This window comes from Schistocerca piceifrons, chromosome X (genome assembly GCF_021461385.2).
Source record: "Schistocerca piceifrons isolate TAMUIC-IGC-003096 chromosome X, iqSchPice1.1, whole genome shotgun sequence".
Lineage (NCBI taxonomy): Eukaryota > Metazoa > Arthropoda > Insecta > Orthoptera > Acrididae > Schistocerca > Schistocerca piceifrons.
In genome coordinates this window covers 741,820,641-741,846,067 of record NC_060149.1, presented here as the reverse complement: position 1 = coordinate 741,846,067, position 25,427 = coordinate 741,820,641, and the positions used below count along the sequence as shown (strand labels likewise).

The 25,427-nt window shown below is 40.2% G+C and overlaps 1 protein-coding gene across 1 annotated transcript in view; it reads left to right on the top strand.

Moving 5' to 3' along the window:
* The window catches only part of LOC124721176 (HEAT repeat-containing protein 5B), a 478,541-nt gene extending 455,168 nt beyond the window's left edge, over positions 1-23,373 (top strand). Inside the window, exon 38 of the mRNA XM_047246010.1 lies at positions 22,157-23,373. Coding sequence (XP_047101966.1) covers positions 22,157-22,333 — 177 coding nt within the window. The 3' untranslated portion in view covers positions 22,334-23,373. The remainder of the gene's footprint in view (positions 1-22,156) is intronic.
* The last annotated feature ends 2,054 nt before the right edge of the window (positions 23,374-25,427 follow it).

Here is a 25,427-nt window from a genome sequence, read left to right as displayed (position 1 = left end):
AAATGGTGTTAATGTCTTCGCTGTTGGTGCCACCACTTCCATAGAAGCATAAATAATGTGACAAATTTTTCTCTTTCTTCTCAGTGTCACTTCCATGCACCAGTAAGATTATATCTGGTGTCCCAGTTGGAGTTGTTCTTGCACATTCTTATTACTACTGCCAGTTTAATAACAAAATTCCAGTAAGTGAAAGTGTGGGACAGAACTGTTGTTTCATCAAACAGTATTTTGTGTTTATTTATGAGGCTGGTATCTCAAGTACCCATTTTTTAATGTTCCGTTGATGTCCTGTACAGCAATCTGAAAAAAATACGTATGGACTGACTGATGTAGTTGCGTCTGCACTCACAGGGGATATTGTAAATTCCAGGGACCTGGAGGCTGAGACTGTCCTTAACCAGGCACAACATCTCCATTATCTACTTATGTGGTCAGAAAGTAGGTCTTATTCCTCATTTTCCCAGGACTTTGCCTATTTTGCTGGACGTAGCACTGCAGAAATGAAGGAGCACAGTCAGTGGCTCATCACATAATTGTTCAATATTTTCATGTTTCTGTTTCTTGGAGATTGCTGATTTTGTATCACGTGAACCGTAGCCATTGTTGTGGAACCCATACTTCAGATGATTAATTTTGGAATTCAAGTAGTCCTTGTCAGAAACTATTTCAGCACTGTATATCAGTGTATTTGATATGGCTCTCTCCTGGACTGAACAGTGGAAACTCTATGCTGTGAGATGTAAATCAGTGTGGGTCAGCTTATGGTACACAGAGTGGCCAGCATGCCCATCCAACTTTCATTGTACTATAACATCTAAAGTGCTTTCATGCAATGTGGCCAGACTATAAACATGTTGTCAACATAACACTAAAATGAAGATGGGTGAAAGAAGCCAAATTTATGCTTGAGGTTTTACCCAGCAGTGATATAGAAAGAGATCTGAGTATATTTTTTACATCTGAAAATTATCTTGAATTTTGGCATATTTCGTTAGATATTTAGTTAATTACATGTTCCATTGATCATTTTGCGTGGTAGATCGTAACATTGTGGAACAAGTCATTTTACATTCACATTGAACATGAATTTGTACATATGGTTGCACTCTGAACATTTGTAAGTACTTTTATTTGTTTATTTTGCATTTTATTTCATTTTTTACAGAGAGAAAGATGTGCAGATGGGTGTTAGTAGTTGCTACCCACCACCTTTTGCACATTATAGTAATAGAAATTGTTGTATGGAATAGGAGGAGTTGTCAAGGAGAAACTTTCTCTGTTTGTTTTCAAGTTTTACTGTGCTGTCTGTCAGTCATTTTATGTCATTGTGTAAGTGATCAGAATATTTTATTGCAGCATTGTGCATCCCATTTTGTGCAAAGACCACCTTAATGTGGAGTGATGAATGTCATTTTCCCTTCTGGTATTGTAATTACATCGTTCCTTTTGAACTGTAGTGGATTATTTACAACAAACTTCATTAGGGAATATAATGTGAAGCAGTAGTCAGAATGCCAAACTCCTTAAACAGATGTCTACAAGATGATCATGAGTGAGCACCATGTATTATTCTTTCAGCATATTTTTGCACAATGAAGACTTTGTTTCTTAAAGATGAGCCCAGAACATTATTCCATATGACATTATTGAATCAAAACATGCAAAAATATGTCAGCTTACTGATTTGCCTCTCCCCAAGCTTTGCTGTGATTCTAAGTGCAAATGTGGCTGAACCAAGTTTTTTTAGGAGCTCCAAAATGTGCTTTTTCCAATTTAAATTCTAATCAATATGGACACCTAATAATTTGGAAGTTTCCACATTATTTATTATTTCCTCTCCATGTGTTACACTTTTTATTGGTGTAGTACACCTAGATGTGCAGAAATGAATATGCTGTGTCTTTTTAAAACTGAGAGTGAGATCATTTGCAGAAAACCAGTCAGTGATACTTTTAAGAACTTTGTTTCTTATGTCTTCTGCTTCTGTATGTGTACTTGGACTGATTGCAATACTAGTGTCATCTGCAAAAAGAACTAATTTTTCTTGTTGTATATTAACTGGGAAATCATTTACAAATATGAGGAACAATAGTGGCCCTAAGATTGAGCATTGGGTAACCCATACATGATTTCTCCGTAGTCAGACTAGTCCCCAGACTGCAATGGTTGAATTACTAAGTACAATTTTCTGCATTCTTTTGGTTAGATATGACATTATACATTGGTTGACTATACCATCATTCCTTAAACTTCAGTTTATTTAGGAGAATATTGCAATTCACAGAGTCAAATGCCTTAGATAGGTTGCAAAAAACACCAACCAGTAAATGGCATTCTCAGTAGAGGAACCATTCTGAAACCCAAACTGTGATTTGCTGAAGATATTATTGTTGCTAAAGTAAGATACTACTCTAGAGTATGTCATCTTCTCAAAAATTTTGGGAAATATTGTCAGCAGCGATAGTAGTCGACATTTTTCTTATCACCTCTCTTAAAGAGAGGTTTAACAATAGCATATTTCAGCCTCTCTGGAAAGATGTCTTGAGTTAGTGATGCATTACATACATTGGATAAGACTGGTCTTATTAAATGGGAACAAATCTTTAGTACTGTATTGGAAACACCATCAAAACGAGATAAGCCTGTATTTTCAAGAGAGTGTCTAATTTCCTTAATTTCAGGAGGAGAAGTTGATGATATATTCATATTATTGAATTTTATGAGAGTTACTTTTTCAACATTCTGCTGTGCATTTTCTTTTGAACTGTTTGTCCCTTTGCTTTCCACGATATTTAAGAAATGATTATTAAATACATTTGCTAGCTGTGACTTATCATTTATAGCCCTTTTGTTCAGTACAGTTCTGATGACATTACCTATTGATGCCAACCCTCTGTATATAGTAGTATCATTCACAATCAATATCTTGTATGAGCTCTCATATTTTTTCAGCATGTTTCATTAATGATGTGCTTCTGGGTGTTCTGCTGAGTTGTTGCTTCTGTTTTATGTGCAATATTTTGAAGACTGACTCTGCCATCTTCTTCAGGTGCTGCAAGTTCTGCTGTTATATGTACTCGGTTTCTGGCTCCGAACAGAATGTGAACTGCTGTCGGTCTTATGCCACCATTTACAACCGAGTTAGCCCCCAACACCCAGTATGACCTTTGATGATCTTTTGTTTTCCAGAGCTTGCTCTGGTATTCAGAGAAATGCAAACTCTCTCAGCATTTTCGAGCTCTGATGTATGCATAGATCTAATGGTCAACAAGATCTTTATCAGCTGAGTGCTATACTCAAAGCCTTTTTTAAATTGAAACCTCCATCCCTGTTTATTAGGTTTTCTGACATCTTTATTTCAATAGACTCCTTAATTGTGCTGTCCCAGAAACTTGGAATTTGCACCACAATACTGATCTTGTCATATTTCTCGCCCTTCTGGCCCAAGCTGCTGGAGTTGGCAGTCATGTGCATGAGGTGTGCTTGCTTTTGGGTATGAATGGTGTGTGTTTCTCTTTTGATGATGAAGGCTGTGGCTGAAAGCTTTGTGTAAATGACTTTTAATTGTGCCTGTCTGCAACTTATTGTGTCTTCTTTATGGTAAGTAACAGTCTGTCTTTTCCTACATTGATAGTCCTACCTGGAGTTTCCATTGTTTGATTCCATGATTATATTTATGGCATGATTATAACCATGGCATGATTATAACCGTGGTAGTGCTTGGTTGTTTCAGTCAGATGGGTTGCTGATGCTCCTCGGATCTCTCCTCAACAATTCTGATAGTCTGCTCTATGTAAGACATACCACATTCGCCTGGAATGTGATGCACACCCAGATTTCCGAGACCTAGATATTGTTTAACATTACTAAGAATACTTTTTACCTTACGAGGGAAGGACATGGTGTGGAGCTCGCCAATTTAGCTCAGACTGTGTGGGTAGAACCAGACAAATGCCCCTTTTGAGTCCCTACATAGCTTGTCACATTAATGTAACCCCAGGCCATGTTTGATGTCAGCGTGCAATAACCCCTCACAGATGGCAGGTGGCAGCACTAGCAGTGGAGGGTATATAAAACATGTCAGGTGCTGGTGGGGGAGGGGGTGGATGCGGAAAACAGTGTAGTCGTTGTTGTATGGAAATAGAGTGAATTACCTGATGTCCAAAATTGCATGATCATGGGCTTTCTTCATGGGAAAATCACGCTATTCAAAACTGGCACTGAGGCAACTGTGGTACACCATGGACCATAGGTGACAGTGGGTAACATTGGCTGTAGAAATATGTATGGGTGAATAGACATGCAGCTGTTGAGCAAGTAGACACCCATATGAACCGAGAGACCACCAACAGTGTTTCTTCAATGACAGTTCAGCGAATGTTGCTGTGTATTGGCCTCCTCAGCAGGAGCCTGGTTCATGCACCCATGCTGACTGCTGTCCATTGGTGGTGAAGACTGGTATTTGCATGCCAGTACTGCAGTTGGACATCCAAAGAGTGGTGACAGGTGGCCTTTTCAGATGAATCACATTTTGTGCTCCATCAGACAGATGACCACAGGTGTGCATGATGTGAAACATCTGAAAGCAAACATGGAGGGAGTGTTATAGTCTGGGGAATGTTTTTGTGGCATTCACTGGGTGATGTCATCATACTGGAGGGCACAATGGATCAACAGAAGTATGCATCTATCTTTGGGGACCATATCCACCCCTACATGCAGTTTGTTTTTCCACTGCACAATGGTATCTACCAGCAGGACAATACAGCATGTCACACAGATCACAGTGTACATGCATGCATGGTTCCAAGAGCACCAGGATGAGTTTACCATACTCCCCTTGCCTCAAAACTCCCTGTATTTTAATGCACTTGAGAATCTGTGGGACCACTTTAATCAGGCTGTTTGTGTCGTGGATCCTCAACTGACAAACCTAGTGCAGTTTGCCATGGCACTGGTGTCAACGTGGCTCCTTATCCCTGTTAGTACCTTCCAGAACCACATTGACTCTCTTCCTGCATGTCTTGCAGTGGTCCACTACGTGAAAAGTTATTATTCAGGCTTTTGTCAGGTGGTCATATTAATGTGGCTTCGACAGTGTAGAATGTGTAGAATATCTCACTTGAATGGGCCATAGGAAAAGGTAAAACACTCTAAAGATTTTTGGATAGAGAGTGAGATTTTTTCAAAGTAATTTTGAACTCAGAGGCATGGTGCAGTCATCTAGCGTATCACTGGCTTGTGTTCGATTCTCACTGAAACCACTTTTTCCCCCTTTTTTCCCCTCCCATTTTATTTTCTGCCTCGCAGTGTTAAATTATTAATTGTCAATTTTAAATATATTTAAACAGTTCAGTTTATTTATGTAAAATAAACTTTTTAATTCAGTTGATATTACTTTAATTTAATTAATTAATTAATATATTGAAACAGTTAATTTCATAATTGAAAGAAATTTTGAATGAAGGAAAATTTTCCAAAATTTCTAACAATTAAGTACCTGTTTTTTATGTATTATTAGGGGAACTGCATTATTTAGAGTGATAATTATCAAAGAAACATTTAAAACATAAATATTGTTCACACCATGCACATTTTATGAAAACATTTTTTGAACAAGAACATTTTGCCAAAATAAGCTTCAGTGAAAACCCTAGTCATGCAAGTTTTTAAATCCAGGTCTTCCTCTGTTGATTTTGATGTGTTCCAGACATACTAAATCATTGGGATCAAAACAGGAGCATCGAAGTGATGCTTCAAAATCAAATTTATTTTAATTTTACCTTCTCTTTACAGTAATTTTCATTGTTGTAGCAGTTCACAGCAATTCTTAGAGATTTTTGACTGTGTTATAGAAATATACATCACAGGATTGAAGAAGATGAGTACATTTTGGTGGAATGATCTGCATAGTACATGTTACTTCACGTTCCTCATTGATGAATGTCTCATCAGACAAGCTACCCCATGAATTATTGTTAGCAACATATGGCTTTTATGTTGTTTCCAAGAATTTTCCATAAAGATCTTCTGTTAGTTTTCCTGGCATGGAGCAAGTAATAGCAATATTCTTATATTCTTCTTCTAATTTCTTGACAGTAGCAGCAACTCAAGGAGCAAGTTTATTGGCAGAATCTTGCTTACATAAAAATAGAAGGGGTGACACTTTCCTTGAAGCAGTTCAACTATACTACACTGTATAAGGGTGGGGAATGTTGATTTTTTTTCACCAAGATTGTCTTTTCACCATTGTGATCCAGTGACCTGTTATACAGTGGTTCATACTGGCACCAATGCTTGGCCGTGTTAATTATATAATGTAGGTTGAATGTTCAAATACTTTACGGGTTTGCTGTTGGGTGACATTGTTGACCACCGCTGATATTTCGGCGGGAGCACACCCTGCCATTCTCAAGGCACAATTCGCCGGGAAAAGTTAAGGTCTCATATATAATGAAGGCTGAAGTTTGACATTATATGTCTCATCTGTGTACAAAACTTCTCCGCTGCTTCCACCATTTCTTCCAAAGTTGCAACATCACTTTTGTTGATGAATGTGTTGAGTTTTCAGTGTCTTATTGAATGTGACATCATGACACTTCTTCAATTACAGGCCACATGTTCTGCAGACACCCGTTATGTGTCTTTAATGCAGTGGTTTCCATTCCCTTCTGCATCCTCATGCCGTTGATCATTGCTGATTCTTCCGCCTTTAGGGACAGTTTCCCAACCCCAGGACAAGAGAGTGCCCTGAACCTCTGTTCATTCCTGCACCCTCCTTGGCAAGGCCATTGGCAGAATGAGGGTGACGTCTTATGTCGGAAGTCTTCGGCCGCCAATGCTGATTATTAATCAAAATTGAAGTAGCGGTGGGATTCGAACCCGGGACCATAGACATTTTGATTATGAATCAAAGACACTACCCCTAGACCACGGGCGCTTCATTATAAATTGAAAACGTGCAAGTGAAAAGCACTGGTGAAATTTTTTAAAAGACCTTCATCAAAAGGTGTAGTTCAGATTTTTTCTCCAATCACTTCACTGGTAGAAAATTTCTTGTTGTATTTCCATTTTCCAACAAAATAATAAGTTTTTATGGAAAATTGCTACAGAGGTGTGATGAGACACTGTTAACAACTGTAGAGGGTTACAAACAGTCGGAAAAAAGGTATAGTAAGGGCCAACTATAGGGGATATGGAACTGTTGCCAGAGCCATGTGCTCTGAGTGCATGAAAGAGAACAAAGAAAAAGGGTAGTGTGGGGTTAGGATGACAACAGAATGTTGCTACTGAAGACCGGTTGAAATCACAAAGCACACTGTACAGTAAATATAATTCAGAAATGTATCATTTACAATAATCCCTGTTTAAATTTATTAATTAATCAAATTAAATTGAATATATTACTTTTGCATATATAAATTGAACTGCTTAAATGTATTTAAATTTAATAATTGATAGTTAAAGAGTGCGAGGAATGAAATAAAAAGGGGAAAAAAAGAAAAAGAAACTGTAGCAGTGAGAATAGAATCCAAGCCGGTGAGTTGCCAGACAGTGCCCTCGACCACTGGGCCACATCATTGATGTGAGGGGGTGGGGGGTATCCCCCACACTCTACTCAAAATCTTCACGGTGGGTCTTACTATTTACTATGGCCCACTCAGGGGAGATATTGTAGGAACTTGAAAGGAGCATGTACCTGCTTCTGCTCACACTGTTTGAGCCAAATTGATGAGTCCCATCCTACAACCTCTTTGTGACAAGGGAGCAAAATATTTCTGATACCATGATTCCATTGGAGTCAACCGATCATTCCAGATATTGGGCCAACATGAGGCAGCTTATTGATTTTTTACTTCTCTTCCTCAGTCTCATCCCCTTTCTCAGGTGTATCTGATTTTGATTGTACTGCCCATTCAGTTAGATGGTACGAGTACCTGTTCCTTCAGAACCCTATTCGTAGGTGTTGTAATTCTCTGACAAGGTACTCCTTATTTGGAAGTGTTTGAGTTCTATGGATCAAGCACCAAATTTCTTTGTGACAAATGGTGATGGCTTGAGGCATGGAGATAGAGGTCAGTGTGCACAGTTCTTTTTACATACACTGTGACCCAGAGATCCATCCAGTCTTCTCTAAACAAGCACATTGAGGAAAGGTTGTTGGCCCTCATTTTCAAGTCCCATCATGGATTTTACATTACTATGGATCGAGTTTAAATTTTCTAGGAACTCTTCAAGTTTTTCCGCTTTCTGTAGTCACACACCACTAATGTGTCATCCACATACCAATAGAACCACATTAGTTTTGACTTGACAGTTTTTAGTACCATTCCTTCAAAGTGTTCCATGAATAAATTCATGACAAAAGGCTGTAATGGACTACCCATTGCCACACCATTGGTTTGTTCATATTTCCTGATGAACAGGAAAAGGAAATAAGTTGTCAAAAAAATGCTCAAAAAGTTCTGTGAAATAATCTTCAAACTGCTCAGTGATTAGTTCCAAGGAATCGAACAGTGAAACTCTCATAAAGAGGGAGACTATGTGAACATAATATCCCTATCCTTGAGCTGAAATTGACTCAGATGGCATACAAAGTCAACGAGTTGTGAATGTGGTGTTCATGCTTCCCCACATATTTGTGAAGAATGCATCTCTGTTATTTTGCCACCTGGTATGTCTGTGTGCCCATATGACTTTGGATCATAGAGGAATGCTTCCTTGTGTGTCTAAAAAGACCATGAAGCTTCACTTCTCTGGCAGTGGTACCACTCTCTGATGATTGCTGTGGATGGTAGATCACTGGCTTTTTAGTGTGAACTCTTACCATGGACTGGTTGGACCATGCTCTTGCTGTGAACTCACTGTGGACTGAGTGTAGACCCACTGTAGAGGCCAGGTGGCACTGGTTATACTGTCAGGTGGATGAATGCGCTCAGTTCGTGTGGTTGGCTGCCGCTGGTCAAGATGACAAGCTGCTTGCTCATTGGCACTCACTGTAATGTGATATTGTCTGAAGAGTGATTGGAATCTACAGAAAGTGTGGCAGTGTAGTTCCATCAGCTGCAGTGCTGTGTTGGGGTGGTTGTCACTATTAGACTTGCCAAACTGCTGTACCTGCTGATTATTCGACCAGTGACACGATGCCATACAAAGGATGTCATCCAGCTGGCACCAGTGTAACAACCCTTAATGATGTTACATGTCAAGCCTGACTCATTAAGAAGATTCATCTTCCTCTCAGTTTTATTTGTAGGATCGACATCTATCTGTCTGTAGGTAGCTACATCTTTTGATCAAGAATCTTCTTACTGTAGTTCACATGTGACATTAGCACAGTAGCATTGCCTTTTTTAGCTGGCACAACTATAGTTGCCTTAACCTCCCACATATTTCTCAGCGCTACTCATTCTTCTTTATGAGATGTTGGGTCTTAGCATTTGCATCTTGGTAAGTGGTCAACAGGTTTCGCAGTGAACCTCTTCTGCTGCTTCTGGTGACAAAGAAGCTACAGTATGCTCTATAGAGCTAATATAATCTGCTGTTCATAACATTTTAGGACTAGATGTGAAATTTAGCTCTTTAGCAAGGCTCTTCACTTTATCCTCACTCGGTTGTTCGTCTACATCTACATCTACATTGATACTCCGCAAGCCACCCAACGGTGTGTGGCGGAGGGCACTTTACGTGCCACTGTCATTACCTCCCTTTCCTGTTCCAGTCGCGTATGGTTCGCGGGAAGAACGACTGTCTGAAAGCGTCCGTGCGCGCTCTAATCTCTCTAATTTTACATTCGTGATCTCCTTGGGAGGTATAAGTAGGGGGAAGCAATATATTCGATACCTCATCCAGAAACGCACCCTCTCGAAACCTGGCGAGCAAGCTACACCGCGATGCAGAGCGCCTCTCTTGCAGAGTCTGCCACTTGAGTTTATTAAACATCTCCGTAACGCTATCACGGTTACCAAATAACCCTGTGACGAAACGCGCCACTCTTCTTTGGATCTTCTCTATCTCCTCCGTCAGACCGATCTGGTACGGATCCCACACTGATGAGCAATACTCAAGTATAGGTCGAACGAGTGTTTTGTAAGCCACCTCCTTTGTTGATGGACTACATTTTCTAAGCACTCTCCCAATGAATCTCAACCTGGTACCCGCCTTACCAACAATTAATTTTATATGATCATTCCACTTCAAATCGTTCCGCACGCATACTCCCAGATATTTTACAGAAGTAACTGCTACCAGTGTTTGTTCCGCTATCATATAATCGTACAATAAAGGATCCTTCTTTCTATGTATTCGCAATACATTACATTTGTCTATGTTAAGGGTCAGTTGCCACTCCCTGCACCAAGTGCCTATCCGCTGCAGATCTTCCTGCATTTCGCTACAATTTTCTAATGCTGCAACTTCTCTGTATACTACAGCATCATCCGCGAAAAGCTGCATGGAACTTCCGACACTATCTACTAAGCCATTTATATATATTGTGAAAAGCAATGGTCCCATAACACTCCCCTGTGGCATGCCAGAGGTTACTTTAACGTCTGTAGACGTCTCTCCATTGATAACAACGTGCTGTGTTCTGTTTGCTAAAAACTCTTCAATCCAGCCACACAGCTGGTCTGATATTCCGTAGGCTCTTACTTTGTTTATCAGGCGACAGTGCGGAACTGTATCGAACGCCTTCCGGAAGTCAAGAAAAATAGCATCTACCTGGGAGCCTGTATCTAATATTTTCTGGGTCTCATGAACAAATAAGGCGAGTTGGGTCTCACACGATCGCTGTTTCCGGAATCCATGTTGATTCCTACATAGTAGATTCTGGGTTTCCAGAAATGACATGATACGCGAGCAAAAAACATGTTCTAAAATTCTACAAGAGATCGACGTAAGAGATATAGGTCTATAGTTTTGCGCATCTGCTCGACGACCCTTCTTGAAGACTGGGACTATCTGTGCTCTTTTCCAATCATTTGGAACCCTCCGTTCCTCTAGAGATTTGCGGTACACAGCTGTTAGAAGGGGGGCAAGTTCTTTCTCGTACTCTGTGTAGAATCGAATTGGTATCCCGTCAGGTCCAGTGGACTTTCCTCTATTGAGTGATTCCAGTTGCTTTTCTATTCCTTGGACACTTATTTCGATGTCAGCCATTTTTTTGTTTGTGCGAGGATTTAGAGAAGGAACTGCAGTGCGGTCTTCCTCTGTGAAACAGCTTTGGAAAAAGGTGTTTAGTATTTCAGCTTTACGCGTGTCATCCTCTGTTTCAATGCCATCATCATCCTGTAGTGTCTGGATATGCTGTTTCGAGCCACTTACTGATTTAACGTAAGACCAGAACTTCCTAGGATTTTCTGTCAAGTCGGTACATAGAATTTCTCTTTCGAATTCAATGAACGCTTCACGCATAGCCCTCCTTACGCTAACTTTTACATCGTTTAGCTTCTGTTTGTCTGAGAGGTTTTGGCTGCGTTTAAACTTGGAGTGGAGCTCTCTTTGCTTTCGCAGTAGTTTCCTAACTTTGTTGTTGTACCACGGTGGGTTTTTCCCGTCCCTCACAGTTTTACTCGGCACGTACCTGTCTAAAACGCATTTTACGATTGCCTTGAACTTTTTCCATAAACACTCAACATTGTCAGTGTCGGAACAGAAATTTTCGTTTTGATCTGTTAGGTAGTCTGAAATCTGCCTTCTATTACTCTTGCTAAACAGATAAACCTTCCTCCCTTTTTTTATGTTCCTATTAACTTCCATATTCAGGGATGCTGCAACGGCCTTATGATCACTGATTCCCTGTTCTGTACATACAGAGTCGAAAAGTTTGGGTCTGTTTGTTATCAGTAGGTCCAAGATGTTATCTCCACAAGTCGGTTCTCTGTTTAATTGCTCGAGGTAATTTTCGGATAGTGCACTCAGTATAATGTCACTCGATGCTCTGTCCCTACCACCCGTCCTAAACATCTGAGTGTCCCAGTCTATATCTGGTAAATTGAAATCTCCACCTAAGACTATAACATGCTGAGAAAATTTATGTGAAATGTCAGGGAGATTAATTATAGTATGCCTCTCTGAATATTGTCTTGACTTTTTGTGTGACTGAGGTTTGCTTTGTGGCTTGGAGACATTTTCAACTACATTGATTCGAACTGTGTTCATATAGTGCTGTCGGTCAATTCCCAATAATCTGCATAGAGTGTGGCCAACATGTAAAGATGGAGCTCAAGAAGTTCTTTTGCAGTGACATTGAGTATTCATTGGATGTCATGAAGTCTTTCCTGTACTAGAGTCTGGCTTGCATAGCACATAATCTTGTTTGCTGCTTGTGTGTTACTAAGATTTTTGTATCTGCACAGGGCATGACAATGCCACAAAACTCCCACTGTCAGAACAAAGTAAGTATACTAGCTGGTGCCAGCTTGACTGCAAAGCCCAGAGCTGAACCCCAGCAGAGGGAAAGAAACTTTATCTGTAGGTCAAACTACAGGGAAGCAGAGAGCCTGAACACCACAAAGAGGCGAGCACAAAGAAAAACACAAGTACAGCCGATGTGAGTGACTGATCAACTGAGCATACGGGAACACATTCACAGGCGAGTAGATAAAGGAAGGCAATGGTTCCAACACCATGGGCCTTGTAGCGGAAGTCTCAGAAATGATTGCCTCTTGCACTTCTGTAGGCAAAAGTAGGTTGGCAGAGGGCACAATGGGGATGGCAGCAGGTATGCACATTGCTGGAATTGGGAGCTCCTACCAGGAATATGTCACGACCGAACCCGTTGCCTGGCTTGCTCAGAGATGGCTATGTCATGAGTCCAAAAGCTTGCAACTGATTGGAAGGACCAGTCAGCTGTTCCCAATTGACATCCTTCACAAACAACTTCCGGCCTTCGTGGCCCACCACTAGACCTGGGAGCCATCATCCCTGCCACCAGCTGAAAGACTGGGCCCAAAAGCAGCCTTCTGATGAAATCACAGTAAACTGTCCAGGGCATGCAACTCAGGGTGCAACAAATCCATATGATCCCATGGCCTGTGCACATGCAAATGTCCCACCAGACTGCACCTGTTAATGGGCATTGATTGGTACATGGTGAGAAAGCTAGAAAGTGCATCATCGTGGGACAATGCAGACACAGACTTTTTCATTTGGGTCTTGAATTTTCACACAAAAAGCACTCCACTTCTTAGTTAGAAGCCAGATGAAAGGGGCTGGTAGTCAGATGCTGGAAATCATTGTGGATTCAAAAATCTTCAAACTCCATGACTCAAATTTCCAGCCGTTACCAGGTACAAGGGTCTGAGGGGGAGCCCTTAATAGAGCAAATGATACACAATGTGTGAATAGTAGCTCTTGATGTCATGGAAAACAGTTTGGCAACATATAGGAAATAGGACAAAGCATCCATTACCAGCAACTTCATGCTTCCCAAAAAGGGCCCCACAAAGTTGCTGTGGAAGCGCTCCCAAGGGTGCTGTGGGACCAGCCAAGGGAGAAACTGACTAGGTGGCGGAGCTTGGTTCTTTTCACAATCCATACAAGCCTGCACATGATGTTCAAGATCGTGATTGATCACCAACCAGTAGGTGTGATGCTGTGCCAAAGCCTACATGCCCCAGTTTGATCCATGCAGCAGCTGGAGTATGTGAGGATGTAACAATGGAGGGACAGCTTCTCAACAGCTTTGCTCATCAATGGCAGACATGAAGATCCCTTGGATCACATTGAGGCAATTATGTAGGAGAAAAGAAACATAGGCCATGCCAACCCTGCTCCTGAAGGAGCGCGCTCGGCCCATCTTGTCCAGGCTGGTGAAACTACTTTCCGATAAAACAGGGCAGCAGCCATAGTGGGCATAACCTCCAGCACCAACAAAGAAAAATTGACCAGTGTCTGCTAAAAGGTATAATACAATGTCAAAATGAAAGCCTCTTGTTAGTTGAACTCTGGATCTGGTCCCGCTGGCAACCATGATAGTTCCTGCTGGGTAGTGGACTGGTAATGAATGTCATAGCACTGAGAAAGAGTGCTCACCTGCAGTCAGTGGGCAGTCCTATCTGGGAGCTTGGAATGAGGGCCAAATAAGGAAGCCAGTGGCTTGTGGTTGGTGAAGAGTAGGCACTTCACTCCATACAAGAAAACATGAAACTTTTTTATGCCAAAAATGATAGCGAGTGATTCTTTTACCACCAATAAATGATTAGATTGCATCACAAAAAGTGTCTTCAATGCATAAGTGATGGGCTGCTCAGTGCTATCTAGGTTCTGATGTGACAGGACCACACCTACGCTATACTTGGACATGTTAGCTGCCAAGGTTAGTGATTTAAGTGGTGTAAAAGAAGCCAAACAGGGAGCAGAGCACAAACAGTGCTTAAAGGACTGGATAGCCCATTGGCTATCCACAGACCGTACAAATTTGATGCTCTTCTGGCAAAGGCAGTTATGAGGATGGCAAGTGTGCATGACCTGGGGAATGAACTTAGCATAACAAGAAATCTTGTCCAAAAGGAACTGGAGCTCCTTGAGGTTCTTATGCATCTGCAAGTTGTCAGTGGCTTTGTTGTGCTCATCTGTAGAAAAGAGGTCATCTTTGCTAAGCACATGACCCAAAAAATGTCCCTTTGGGGGAAAAAGTGCCTTTTCCAATTTGCAGTGAAGACCATTCTCCAGAAGGCATTGGGAAACCACCTGCAGATTTCGTAAATGCCCTCATGCATGCAGCCCATGAACCAGAAGCCACCAGGGCAATTTTGCCCCAGAGAATGTCCTGAATCAACTGCTCCAAATATCGTCGATAAATTCCTGGTGCAGATGGAATTCCAAAGGACAGATGATTAAATTGATAAAGCCCAAAGGGGGTTTTGAGCACCAAGAAACTGCAAGATGTGGTATCCAATGGCTACTGTGCGGGTGTGCTATGCAGAAAAATACTGGCCCACTGGCAATTGTGCCAGCAACTTATTCAGCTGTGGAGCTGGATACAAGTCCACGACACATTGCCTGTTGTTTAAAATTGTTGCAAAGGAACAAGGTGCCATCTGTGTTCTGAATCATCACCATGTGTGTGGCCCCAGTGTGTCCCACTGACTTGATGAAACAGGAGGAATGATGCCGAGGTCTTGCCAATGCTGCTACTCTTCCTTGACCTCGTCACACATGGCGAAGGGAATGGGATGGTGGTGACAAAATTTAAGTATTACTCTTGGCTTAAGGAAGATGTGTGCCTTGAAATTTATTGCCCAACCCAAGGTTTTCTCAAACAGCTGGTTGTATCTTGTTGTAAAGGGACAGATTTAGACACTAAATGTTCTTTGCCCAGTACTGAAAGCCAAAAGCAGAAAAGGCATTTAACCGAAAAATATTTTGTGCCAACAGTGAGTTAATGTAAGTTGCTACTCCACATTCTTTTAATATGCTGAGACAAAGAATTGGCCACCCTCTCTCCCGCCCCCACACTCCAAAAAAAGTAAAGAATACACTGTTTTTACCATAAGACATAACTTAACATTGTGTCCGTTGCAACACAAGAGTGACCCAAGAGCGTGTATGTTTCTAAGTTAGTTAGACTGACAGTTAGTGAGGCTGACAGTTGCTCCCATATTTACCTGAAACTCAGTCAGTCACCAATTCATGAGCAGCATTAGTGGAATACACTGGGATAATGCTTGAGGGGTGTCAGAGGCAGCCCCTGTGTCCAGGGGAAACAAGGAGGCCACCAACAACCGTCCTGCAGCTCACCAACTGTCGGAATCTAATCACAAATGGCCTACTTTTTGGCGTACCAGAAACATATGGGCAATCCTGTCTAACATGTACCACATGACAATTGGGACAGGACTTGTACATAGAGCGATGCCAAAAGCCTGAAAAAGATTGCAAGTGGGGTCCACAACTCTTTGTCTTGTGCATACTGGGCTTCCCACAGATGAAGGCAGGGAATGCTGCGACAGCATCATCCTCAAATTGGCAAAGACATAATCACATGGGGGGGGGGGGGGGGGGGGCGGCTCAGAGGAAAGTGCAGTTGCCTAGTCAAGCCCATGAGGCACCGGTAGCTGCTTACCATGCATATCTAATTTTGCCATCTGCCAATTGTCAGAAAATTGCCATTGCCGTTAGTTGATGGGATTCAGCAAATTGGGCAGCTCCAGCTAAGAAGGGGTCGAACAACACCGGTGCCTTAGTTTGGACCTTGGGGTCAGGTGCTAACCAGACAATTGTGTCCCTAATTAGTGAGTCCACATATGAAGTAGCACATTAAGGACATTTAAACCGACCCTTGCATGAAAGACCTTGCAGGTCGGGGATCCAGGCCACATATGACTGCCCAGAGCACTTTGGGTGCTAGTTAAACTGCAACTGTGCCACTACCATATAGGTTTGATGTCTGAAATACTGCATGAGCAACTGACAGAGCTCCTGTAGTTAAGTTTTGCAGACTCACTGGAGGACATCAAATTTTGCACGATTTCATACTGCTGGACAGTAACGAGGCTGTGGATCGACAGTACACTTTACATGGCAGTGCAGCAAGAACTGGCACAGATAATTCTCCCACCTTTCAGCAGACTCCTCAAAGCCAGTGTTGGGGGTGCCACTATTGCAGCACGGGTGCAGAGGAATTTCACCTACTGTTGAGCAGTTCCTGCCTCTGTATCTGTTTCTCCTTCAGATTTTGTTGCTGCTCCTGCAGATGCAACTGCTCTTGCCAACATTTCAAAAATGGCAGATGCATGGTGGCCACAAACTAATGCCATGAAAAAAAGGACGACATCAAATTTGTAAGAACATCCTATGCCACCATTTTTGTACCTGCACAGTGCAAGGCAACACCAGAAAACTGTCAATCTCGACTTAAAAGTAACTCTGATGGTAGCCTGACTGTAAAGATGTGGAACTGAACCCCAGAAGAGTGAAAGAAACTTGATGTCGAGTCAACCTATGGGCGATTAGTGTGTCTGAACACCGCATAGAGGTGAGCTTTGGAGAAATACACAAATGTGACCAGCTTGAAGTAGTGAACAGCTAAGCATGTGGAGACAGAGCATGGTGTGAGGTGAAGCCAGGTTGGCAGTAGTTGAAATTAGTGTAAGAACTGAAAGGCCCAGCCCAGGTAAACACCACATTCAGTGGTTCTGTATATACAGTGCTTTGCATATTCAGCCTGTGGTAGCTTGCTTTACTACTCTCCTGCGAGATCCACATCGGATTATGTGTGTCTGTATTGAAGTCCAGTGGTGGTGTTCCTAAAATGATGTTTGATTTTAGCTTACATAGGTACAACTTCTTCATCTCAACACCTTTTTAGAAAGTTTTGCATATTTAGAAGTTGACCTTTCTTCTTGTGGAGCTTATCCAAATTATGTATGTTAACAAACATCTTCCCTCCATAGGGTGAAGTGATACGATCTCTCAGGTTTTCTCAGCAAAATTGATTAATGCTGTGTTTCTGAATGTTCTGCAAAATTTTTTGATAACTAACCGGCTTCCTTTTTCAGGTGCTGCAAGTTTTGTTGTTATATTTACTCACTGTGTAGACTCCAACTTACACGTACTGACCTCTTATCTCCATGCTTTGAGCTATCACCATCCACTACAAAGCAATTCAGTGCTTAAGACTATGGTCAATAGTGCTCGGAACACTTTCAGACAAGGAGAGCCTTTCCAAAGAATTACAACACCTACGAATAGTGTTACAAAGGAATGGGTTCTCAGATCATCAAATTAAATGGGCAGTGCAGTCAAAATCCAGTATGCCTGTGAAAGAGATCGAGACTGACTGGGGAAGAGAAGTCAAAATTAGTCAGTTACCTTATACTGGTCCAATAACCAAAAATATCAGTAGACTTCTACTGAAATGTGGCATCCAGTATATTTCACTACCTTCAACTAAGATAAAAAGTATTCTTAGTAATGTTAAAGACTATCTGGGTGGTCATTGCATGCAATGTGAACGCTGTATGTCTTACGTGGAGCAGACTATCATAAGAATTGAAGAGAGATACAAGGAACATCAGTGACACATCTGACTATAACAACCAAGCAAATCAGCTATCACCATCATTGCCTTGAATATAACCATAAAATGAAGTACGATGAGACCAGTATCCTTGTGTAAAATTCCAAGTTTATAGGACAGCATAATTCAGGGTCTATTGAAATAAAGATGTTGGAAACCCTAATAAACAGGAATGGGGGATTCAGTTTAAACAAGGCTGGCGTCTAGCACTCAGTTCAAAAAGATCTTTTTCGCCATCACATCTGCCAGAGCTGGAAAGTGCTGATGGAATTTGCATTTCTTGGACTATCAGAGCGAGCTCTGAAAAACAAAAGAGCATCAGAGGCCATAGTGGGTGTTGGGAGTTAAACTCTGGTATAAATAGTGGCATGAGACCAACAGTGGTTCACAGTCTGTTTGGAGTCCAGGCAGTGAGTACACATAACAGTACACATCACAGCACCTGAAGAAGATAGCTGGGTAAGTTGTTGAATAATTGTGGATAAAGTGGAAACAACTTGGCAGAACACCCAGAAGCGCAATATTAATCAATTGTGCTGTGGAAACCAATGACATCTCTTCACTCAGCAGGGAGGAAATGTTCCGTAACATACACAAGTTGGATAAGCTCCGCCAGAAGAAAGGTTGCCTTCTCAGTATGCTGATGTTCTAACAAGATGTACCTGCATGTGCCAAAGTCAAACATCATATTAAAACATCAGTGGCAAATAAGATTATATGCCATGCCACTCTGGCTCTGGTATGAGAGAGAATTTGTGACACCCAATGAGTGCTGAATGTCACTTCAAAAGAGCTTTTTCGTATTCACCCCTACATGTCAGCGACACACTCAGCAGATTCTTGGGAACTGGTTGACAATATAATATGATCACAAGCAGAATCAATGCATTTGGAAATATCTGCAAGCCAGAGAGAAAAATTTGGTCATGTGCACAAAAAGTCAAGACATGGTGCAGGGAGCTCTACTGTAATTAATCTCCCTGAGAAACATCTGGATGAGGATACAGGAAGATTCTTGGTAAAGGGCTGGCTAAACTTCATTCCCACTTAGTATATTACACCAGCTTCATGGAGCATGTTGTAGCTTCTCTCCCACTAGATTGATCAGTTACCTAGGCGCCAATGCTAATATCCATTGTCTCCAAGGAAGAACAAGTAACATTAAGAAATCTGTGTTGTTACAGTGGACATGGGCAATGTGATGGTCCTAATGTCACATGTGGACTGCAGTAAGATGATTTTCTATCTTTTAAATGATGTTGCCTATAGACAGATAGATGCTGCTCCTACAAATAAAATCAAGAGAGAGATGGTGATTCTTCTCAGTGAGTCAGGCTTGCTATGTAACATCATTAAAGATCTTAGAAAATGAGCAGCAATGTCACCATGGCTACATAACCTTCATAGGGTATGCATGGGAGGAATTCCTCCAAGACCCGTAGTTAGTTTTACTGGCTCATTTACCAGCTGGCAAAATACCTGAGATGCTTTCTCTGCAAATATGTGAGGAAGTGTGAATATCACATTCACAACTCGGCTGACTTTGTACATTACCTCAGTTAATTGCAGCTTCAGGGTAAGGATATTATGGTCAGTTTTGATGTACTCTCCCTCTTTTTGAGATTACCAGTTTCTAATTCCTTGGAAGTAATTTCACAAAAGCTTGATGATTATTTTACAGAACGTTTTAGGCATTTTCTGACATTAACTTATTTCCTTTTCAAGAGAAAATATTGTGAAAATGTCAGTGGTGTGGTGATGGCTAGTCCGTTATTCCCTTTGTGGCAAACTTATAAATGGAATACTTTGAAGCAAAAGCACTAGAAACTGCCGAGTTGAAACCAATGTGTTTTTATTGGTACACGGTCAACACGTTTGTGGAGCGGGTACATAAAGCGGAAAAACTTAAAGTTTGTAGAATATTTAAACTGTATCCATAGTAATTTAAAATCCATGATGGAGCTTAAAAAAGAGGGCCAACAGCCTTTCCTTGATGTGGTAGTTGAGAGAAGTACAGATTCATACCTGGGTCACAGTGTACACTCTATGAAAAAAAAAAAAAGTTACGCACGCCTAAGGAATTGTCCAAATGAGGTGGAAATCAATAGATGTGATGTACACATACAGACAAATAAAAATAATTATTTGGCTTGGCAGTGATTGATAGTTTTTAGATGTTCTCCTGTGGGATATCGTGCCAGATTCTGTACCATTGGCATGTTATATTGTCAAAATCCTGAGCTGATTGGAGGGTCCTGTCCATAATGCTTCAAGTGTGAACTTGATAGCCAAGGTGGGCATTGGCAAACACGAAGATAGGCAGTAGAAACTCTCAGCATGTGCAGCAGGCATTATATTGCTGAAATGTAAGACCAGAATGGCTTGCCATGAAGGGCAACAAAGCGGGGCATAGAATATTGTTGAAGTACTGCTGTACTGTTAGGGTGTCACAGAGACAACCAAAGGGGTCCTGCTATAAAGTGAAATGGCACCCCACACCATCACTCCTGGTTGTTGGGCTGTAAGGTGGGCGACATTCAGGTTGGTATCCCATCACTGCTTAGGGATCTCCAGACATGTCACTGGTCATAGTCACTTTGAGAAAGTGCTCCAGTACTATTAGAGGAAATAGCATTGTGCTTATGAGGTATTTATTGACTGATAAACCAGTTGTGGTGGTATTGCCAGGTGTTTTGTACAGTTATGTAACTGAATCCATTAAATTTCTCCCTGAAAAATGAAATTAGACCATGGATAATTTCAGTGAATTTAGGAAACTTCGAGCAATGAGATGAATCCTTTAATTCAGGGAACATATTATGTTACTTTTATAAATCTTTGCTGAGCAACAAATTCTGGGCAAAATATTGTAGATGCGACTTGACTTTTGTATCTTGATTTTTATCTTTATCTACAACCACCTGTGTTATGGAGATACAAATGAACAAGTAATCTCTGTGTAGTTCAGAGTGTATTGTATCTCAAATTGTGAACAAGAAAAGGGACAGAATCACATGTGCAGACACTGTTAAGTGTGACAGCACACCTATAAGGGTTATTTCAAACTTAGACATCGCTCACATTGTCAGTTTATGGCAAGGATTGTCAACACTGGTAGTTGTCCACTGAATTGGTCACACCACAGTCATCATCTGAACATTCAACTGCTGTAGTCAGTTTAAAATATTGAAGATCTGCCTCATAGTGGTTGCCTGCTATTAACAACAGGAGCTAATTATCGCTACCTCCAAATTATGGTTTCTATTTATCATGAGAAGAGTGTAACATAAATGCCCATTGCCTTTGTGGAGGCAGCTGGAAGGGCTGTGATGACCCGTACAGTACCCAACTTTCTCCACACGATCCATTTGGCCTGTAGGCAGTCATTACAAACAGTAGTACAAACTGCCCAGCACTTTGGTGTGTAAAGGAGATGGACAAGGGAACACCTCAGTAGTACCTGGATGTGTGGCATTGGATTCTCTTCACAACAAGTGTAGGATCTGTCTAACACTGATGATCATCATAAATGAGTGCACATCTCAGGATGAAGTCTGATGTAATCAGCAGGTAGCTGGGTCTGTTGTGTTTTGGGCTGGTGTCATGTGCAAGTCTTTGTACATACATCATTAGTTATGGTAACTTGAGAGTTGTACATTTTTGGAACAGGACCCTTCACCCTATTGTCCAACCCTACAGTCAACATTTTGGCAAAGAGTTTGTCTTTCAAGAACATCAAATGCCAGTACACTGTGCATACCATATTAACACCTTCTTACAGGAGGCAGAAATCAGTCAAATGGAATACCTATGGTATCTGCTGATATGAACCCAATTGAAAATGCATGGGAGTTGAAACTTATGGTGTGCAATTAGTCAGAAACTATTGTACAGTTAGAAGTGCTGGTCAAACAGACCTGTTGTGTTTTTTATAGACTATCTATCTTAAAATAATATTTGTTTATATTTGTTTGTTTATTTGTTTAACATGATCTGATTATTATAGTGTTTCACAATGTGTGAAATATATCTGTATGCTAATTTTATTGTACAGGATCTTATTTTGTAATAGTCATTGTTAGTTAACTGTGTTTAAACTTTTCTAATATTTGTTTCCTGTCTTTTTAATAGGAGTTTAAGTCATTAATGAGTCAGTCAACTGAACTACGTTCAAAACTGGAGTCGGCTGTAAGGTCAAGTCAAAAAACTCAACAGAAATTGAGAGCTGATAGTGCCGCAGCGAAGACCTTTCCTTCACAGACACCAACAATAAAACTTAAAACTGATTTCAGCAATTTTTCTTCATAGTATCAAAAGAAATGAACTGTTGTGCATTTTGTAAGAGCCGTGAGATAGATTGGGAAATTCGGGAAGTAAAAAAAAAGTGAATGGGTGGGTGGAGGGGAATGTTTGTTTGTGTAATTGTATGACTTCTATTTCTCAGGATAGTTTCTTTGAGTGTAACTCTAAACAAATTCCACCTGTCTGAATGGAAAATTAATTTTTTAATAGTCTTCTATTTCATCCTGTGTGGACAGGTTCCTTTTGGTTCCATAATGCTAGGTATGATGGGAAAACCATTTCTTAGATTTGCTACTGGTTCTTCAATTGATGTTTGATTTTAGGATCTTCTTCAATTGATGTTTGATTTTAGGAACAAATACAACTGCCTGATTTGTTTTAAGGAAGAAACCAGCATTTCAGTAATTTAATGACGGCATTCTGAATTCATCTGCATTTATTTGATATACACAACATGGTGGTTGCCAAGTGTAAATGTTATTTATTGTGTTTCAGTCAGTATGATTGCACCTCCACAATCTCGCAAAATGTTTAGCTGACTGGTTTCAGTGCACAAAGTTTGATGATAGTAATGAACGATATTTACAAATAAATATATTATAGACTAGGGCCACAGAAGGCTTTGCATATCAGATTCCCGTATCTGAAATCATTGAAGTCATCTGTAAGTGCAAATTGAGCACATCAAATAGAAGAGAGACTTGTGAAATGGTACTGTAAAGTATTGGCAGAGGGCTGTTATGTTTTACCTTAGGAATGTGAAGTAATTTTAATGCTGACTTAAGACTGAGCTAATGCGTTAAGGTTTGACATTGTAGAGAGAGAGAGAGAGAGAGAGAGAGAGAGAGAGAGAGAGAGCTAGATTTGTGTGTGTGTGTGTGTGTGTGTGTGTGTGTGTGTTTGTGTGTGTGTGTGGGGTTGGTTTGATATATATTTGTATGTTTCGGATATTGTGTAGATAAGGTTCTAAGAATGTATAAAAATAACAACTAAACAATGTATCAATATGTAGGAAGACAAGATAAATGTAACTGGTAAGAAAACTACAGTGAATCATTGTTTTGATTTCTGCAGATTTTTTAAAATACGTTGTGAAGGTTCCAATCTGCTTTTGCAACAGTGCCCCTTTCCTTGGAAAATGCAATAGTTATTGAATACCTATGTGTTTTCCAGTCATACTTTTGTAATTCCTTCAACACTAAACAGTATCACTTGTTCCACACTCTAGGTCAAGTAGTTTATTCGCTACAAAACCAAAATAATTGGTTTGCTTCACATCTGCTATTCAGCTGATAGTTGAAATCATTATTGGGCCATATAGCAAATGGCAAATTAAACACAGAAACACCTAACCACACTCTTCAATAGTTTGAAATGATATTTTAAAAGATATTATGGTGACAGAAACTATATCATATAAAGAATAACTCTCCTGAATGAATGTGTTCACAAAACCTCTCCAGGTTCTGAAATACAACAGTAAATATAGGCATGAACAATAGCAACAGACATCAAATTAAGAAGGAACATAATACCAGTCTTTCCATCACAAGAGGATTTTTTACTTGTATGCAGGAAAAAGAAAAATGAGAGAAAAATGCACATTTTACTACAAACATTTTAGAATTCAGGAGTGAACAAGCAAGAGTTTAACATCCATTCCATCAGTAATTTTACTGTTTGTGCTGTTCGATTCAACATAAAGCACAAATTGCTTCATAACCACCCAGTACATTATGCACATCTGTAAATCAGGTAATCTAAAATTGTTTAACAATTTTTGTTGTTTTTACTGACCTCCACCCTGTCTATGCTAAATCACGCCACTTCTATCATCACCACTGTCAAACTATTTATGAGTAATTTACACTATTATGCCAAATTGTTGCCATTGCTTGTAAGAAATTAAAAACTGGATTTTATTTCATCTTTCAGTGCTTCAATCATCGTTAATTTTGAATTAGATGCTGTATATACACACCATAGTCTCCCTGATTTGAATTACATTCAATTCTTGCATTTGGTAGCTGATACAGTGTGAATTTCCTGCACTGTGTGAGGAATACTGATACATTAACTTCCAAGACCTAAAGAGCGGACAATACTTAAAGTATACCACAGCAACAACACCTGTTACTCCAAACTTTTTGTTGAATATATCAAGACCATATTTATGACTGCATGAGACACAATTAATAAAGCTTTCATTGTTGCTTTATAAGAAGGTGCTATACATCAGTGCTACAGGAACAAACCATATGAGTATTGTTTGCTTCTGTAAGCATTGACAACAAATACAAAATGCTACAATTAATTGTTAAAGACAAGCCTTCACAAAATGCAATGAAAAGACAAGAGACATTAAACATTGATGCTTTTTGATGTATATAGTTCAACATAATGGTGATGAATAGTGTTGTAGAGCTGTTACTGGCATAGCAGGAAAAATTGTCGATTGGTATGACGTGAATGATATTATGATGAGAGAGGAAGGGGGGAGGGGGAGTGGTTCCTTGGGAATCTGGCAGAGAGAGAACATCATTCTTGTAGGAGTCTGTGAAACCAGACTTCAGGCATTGGGGTGTCTTGTATGCAGTTGCTTTCTGTGCTGCCTTTTATCACCACCACACATAACTGATTTGCTCACTTTCAGTTACTTATTTACATACAGGTATCGTTTGTCAACACATCCATCATTGTTTCCATATAGTGTAATGAGATACACTATTTTGCTCCACATGTTCATTGAACAATGTGATATCTCTAGTCTTCCTCTCAGTTTCACTAAAAGCTGAATGATTTGGGTCTGTTGCTTAATTTCAATTTTTCCTCAACTGTATAAGAATACAGAAAAAAAGACAACTGTGTAGTTAATGTAATTATTATACATATCGGTGAAAGTGCACAGCAAATTGTAAAGTACTGGATACCTAGAATATTTTGTAGCTGTGTTAATGTATTCAATCGATGTGTCAGAATACTCTGTTTTTTAATGTCTGTTTTATGACTTCCTAAACCAACAAATAAATAAGTAAATTATATTTGTTCTTCAGAATTGATGTTAGAAATAAATTTAGAGTTTTGTTAATGAAATGTGATT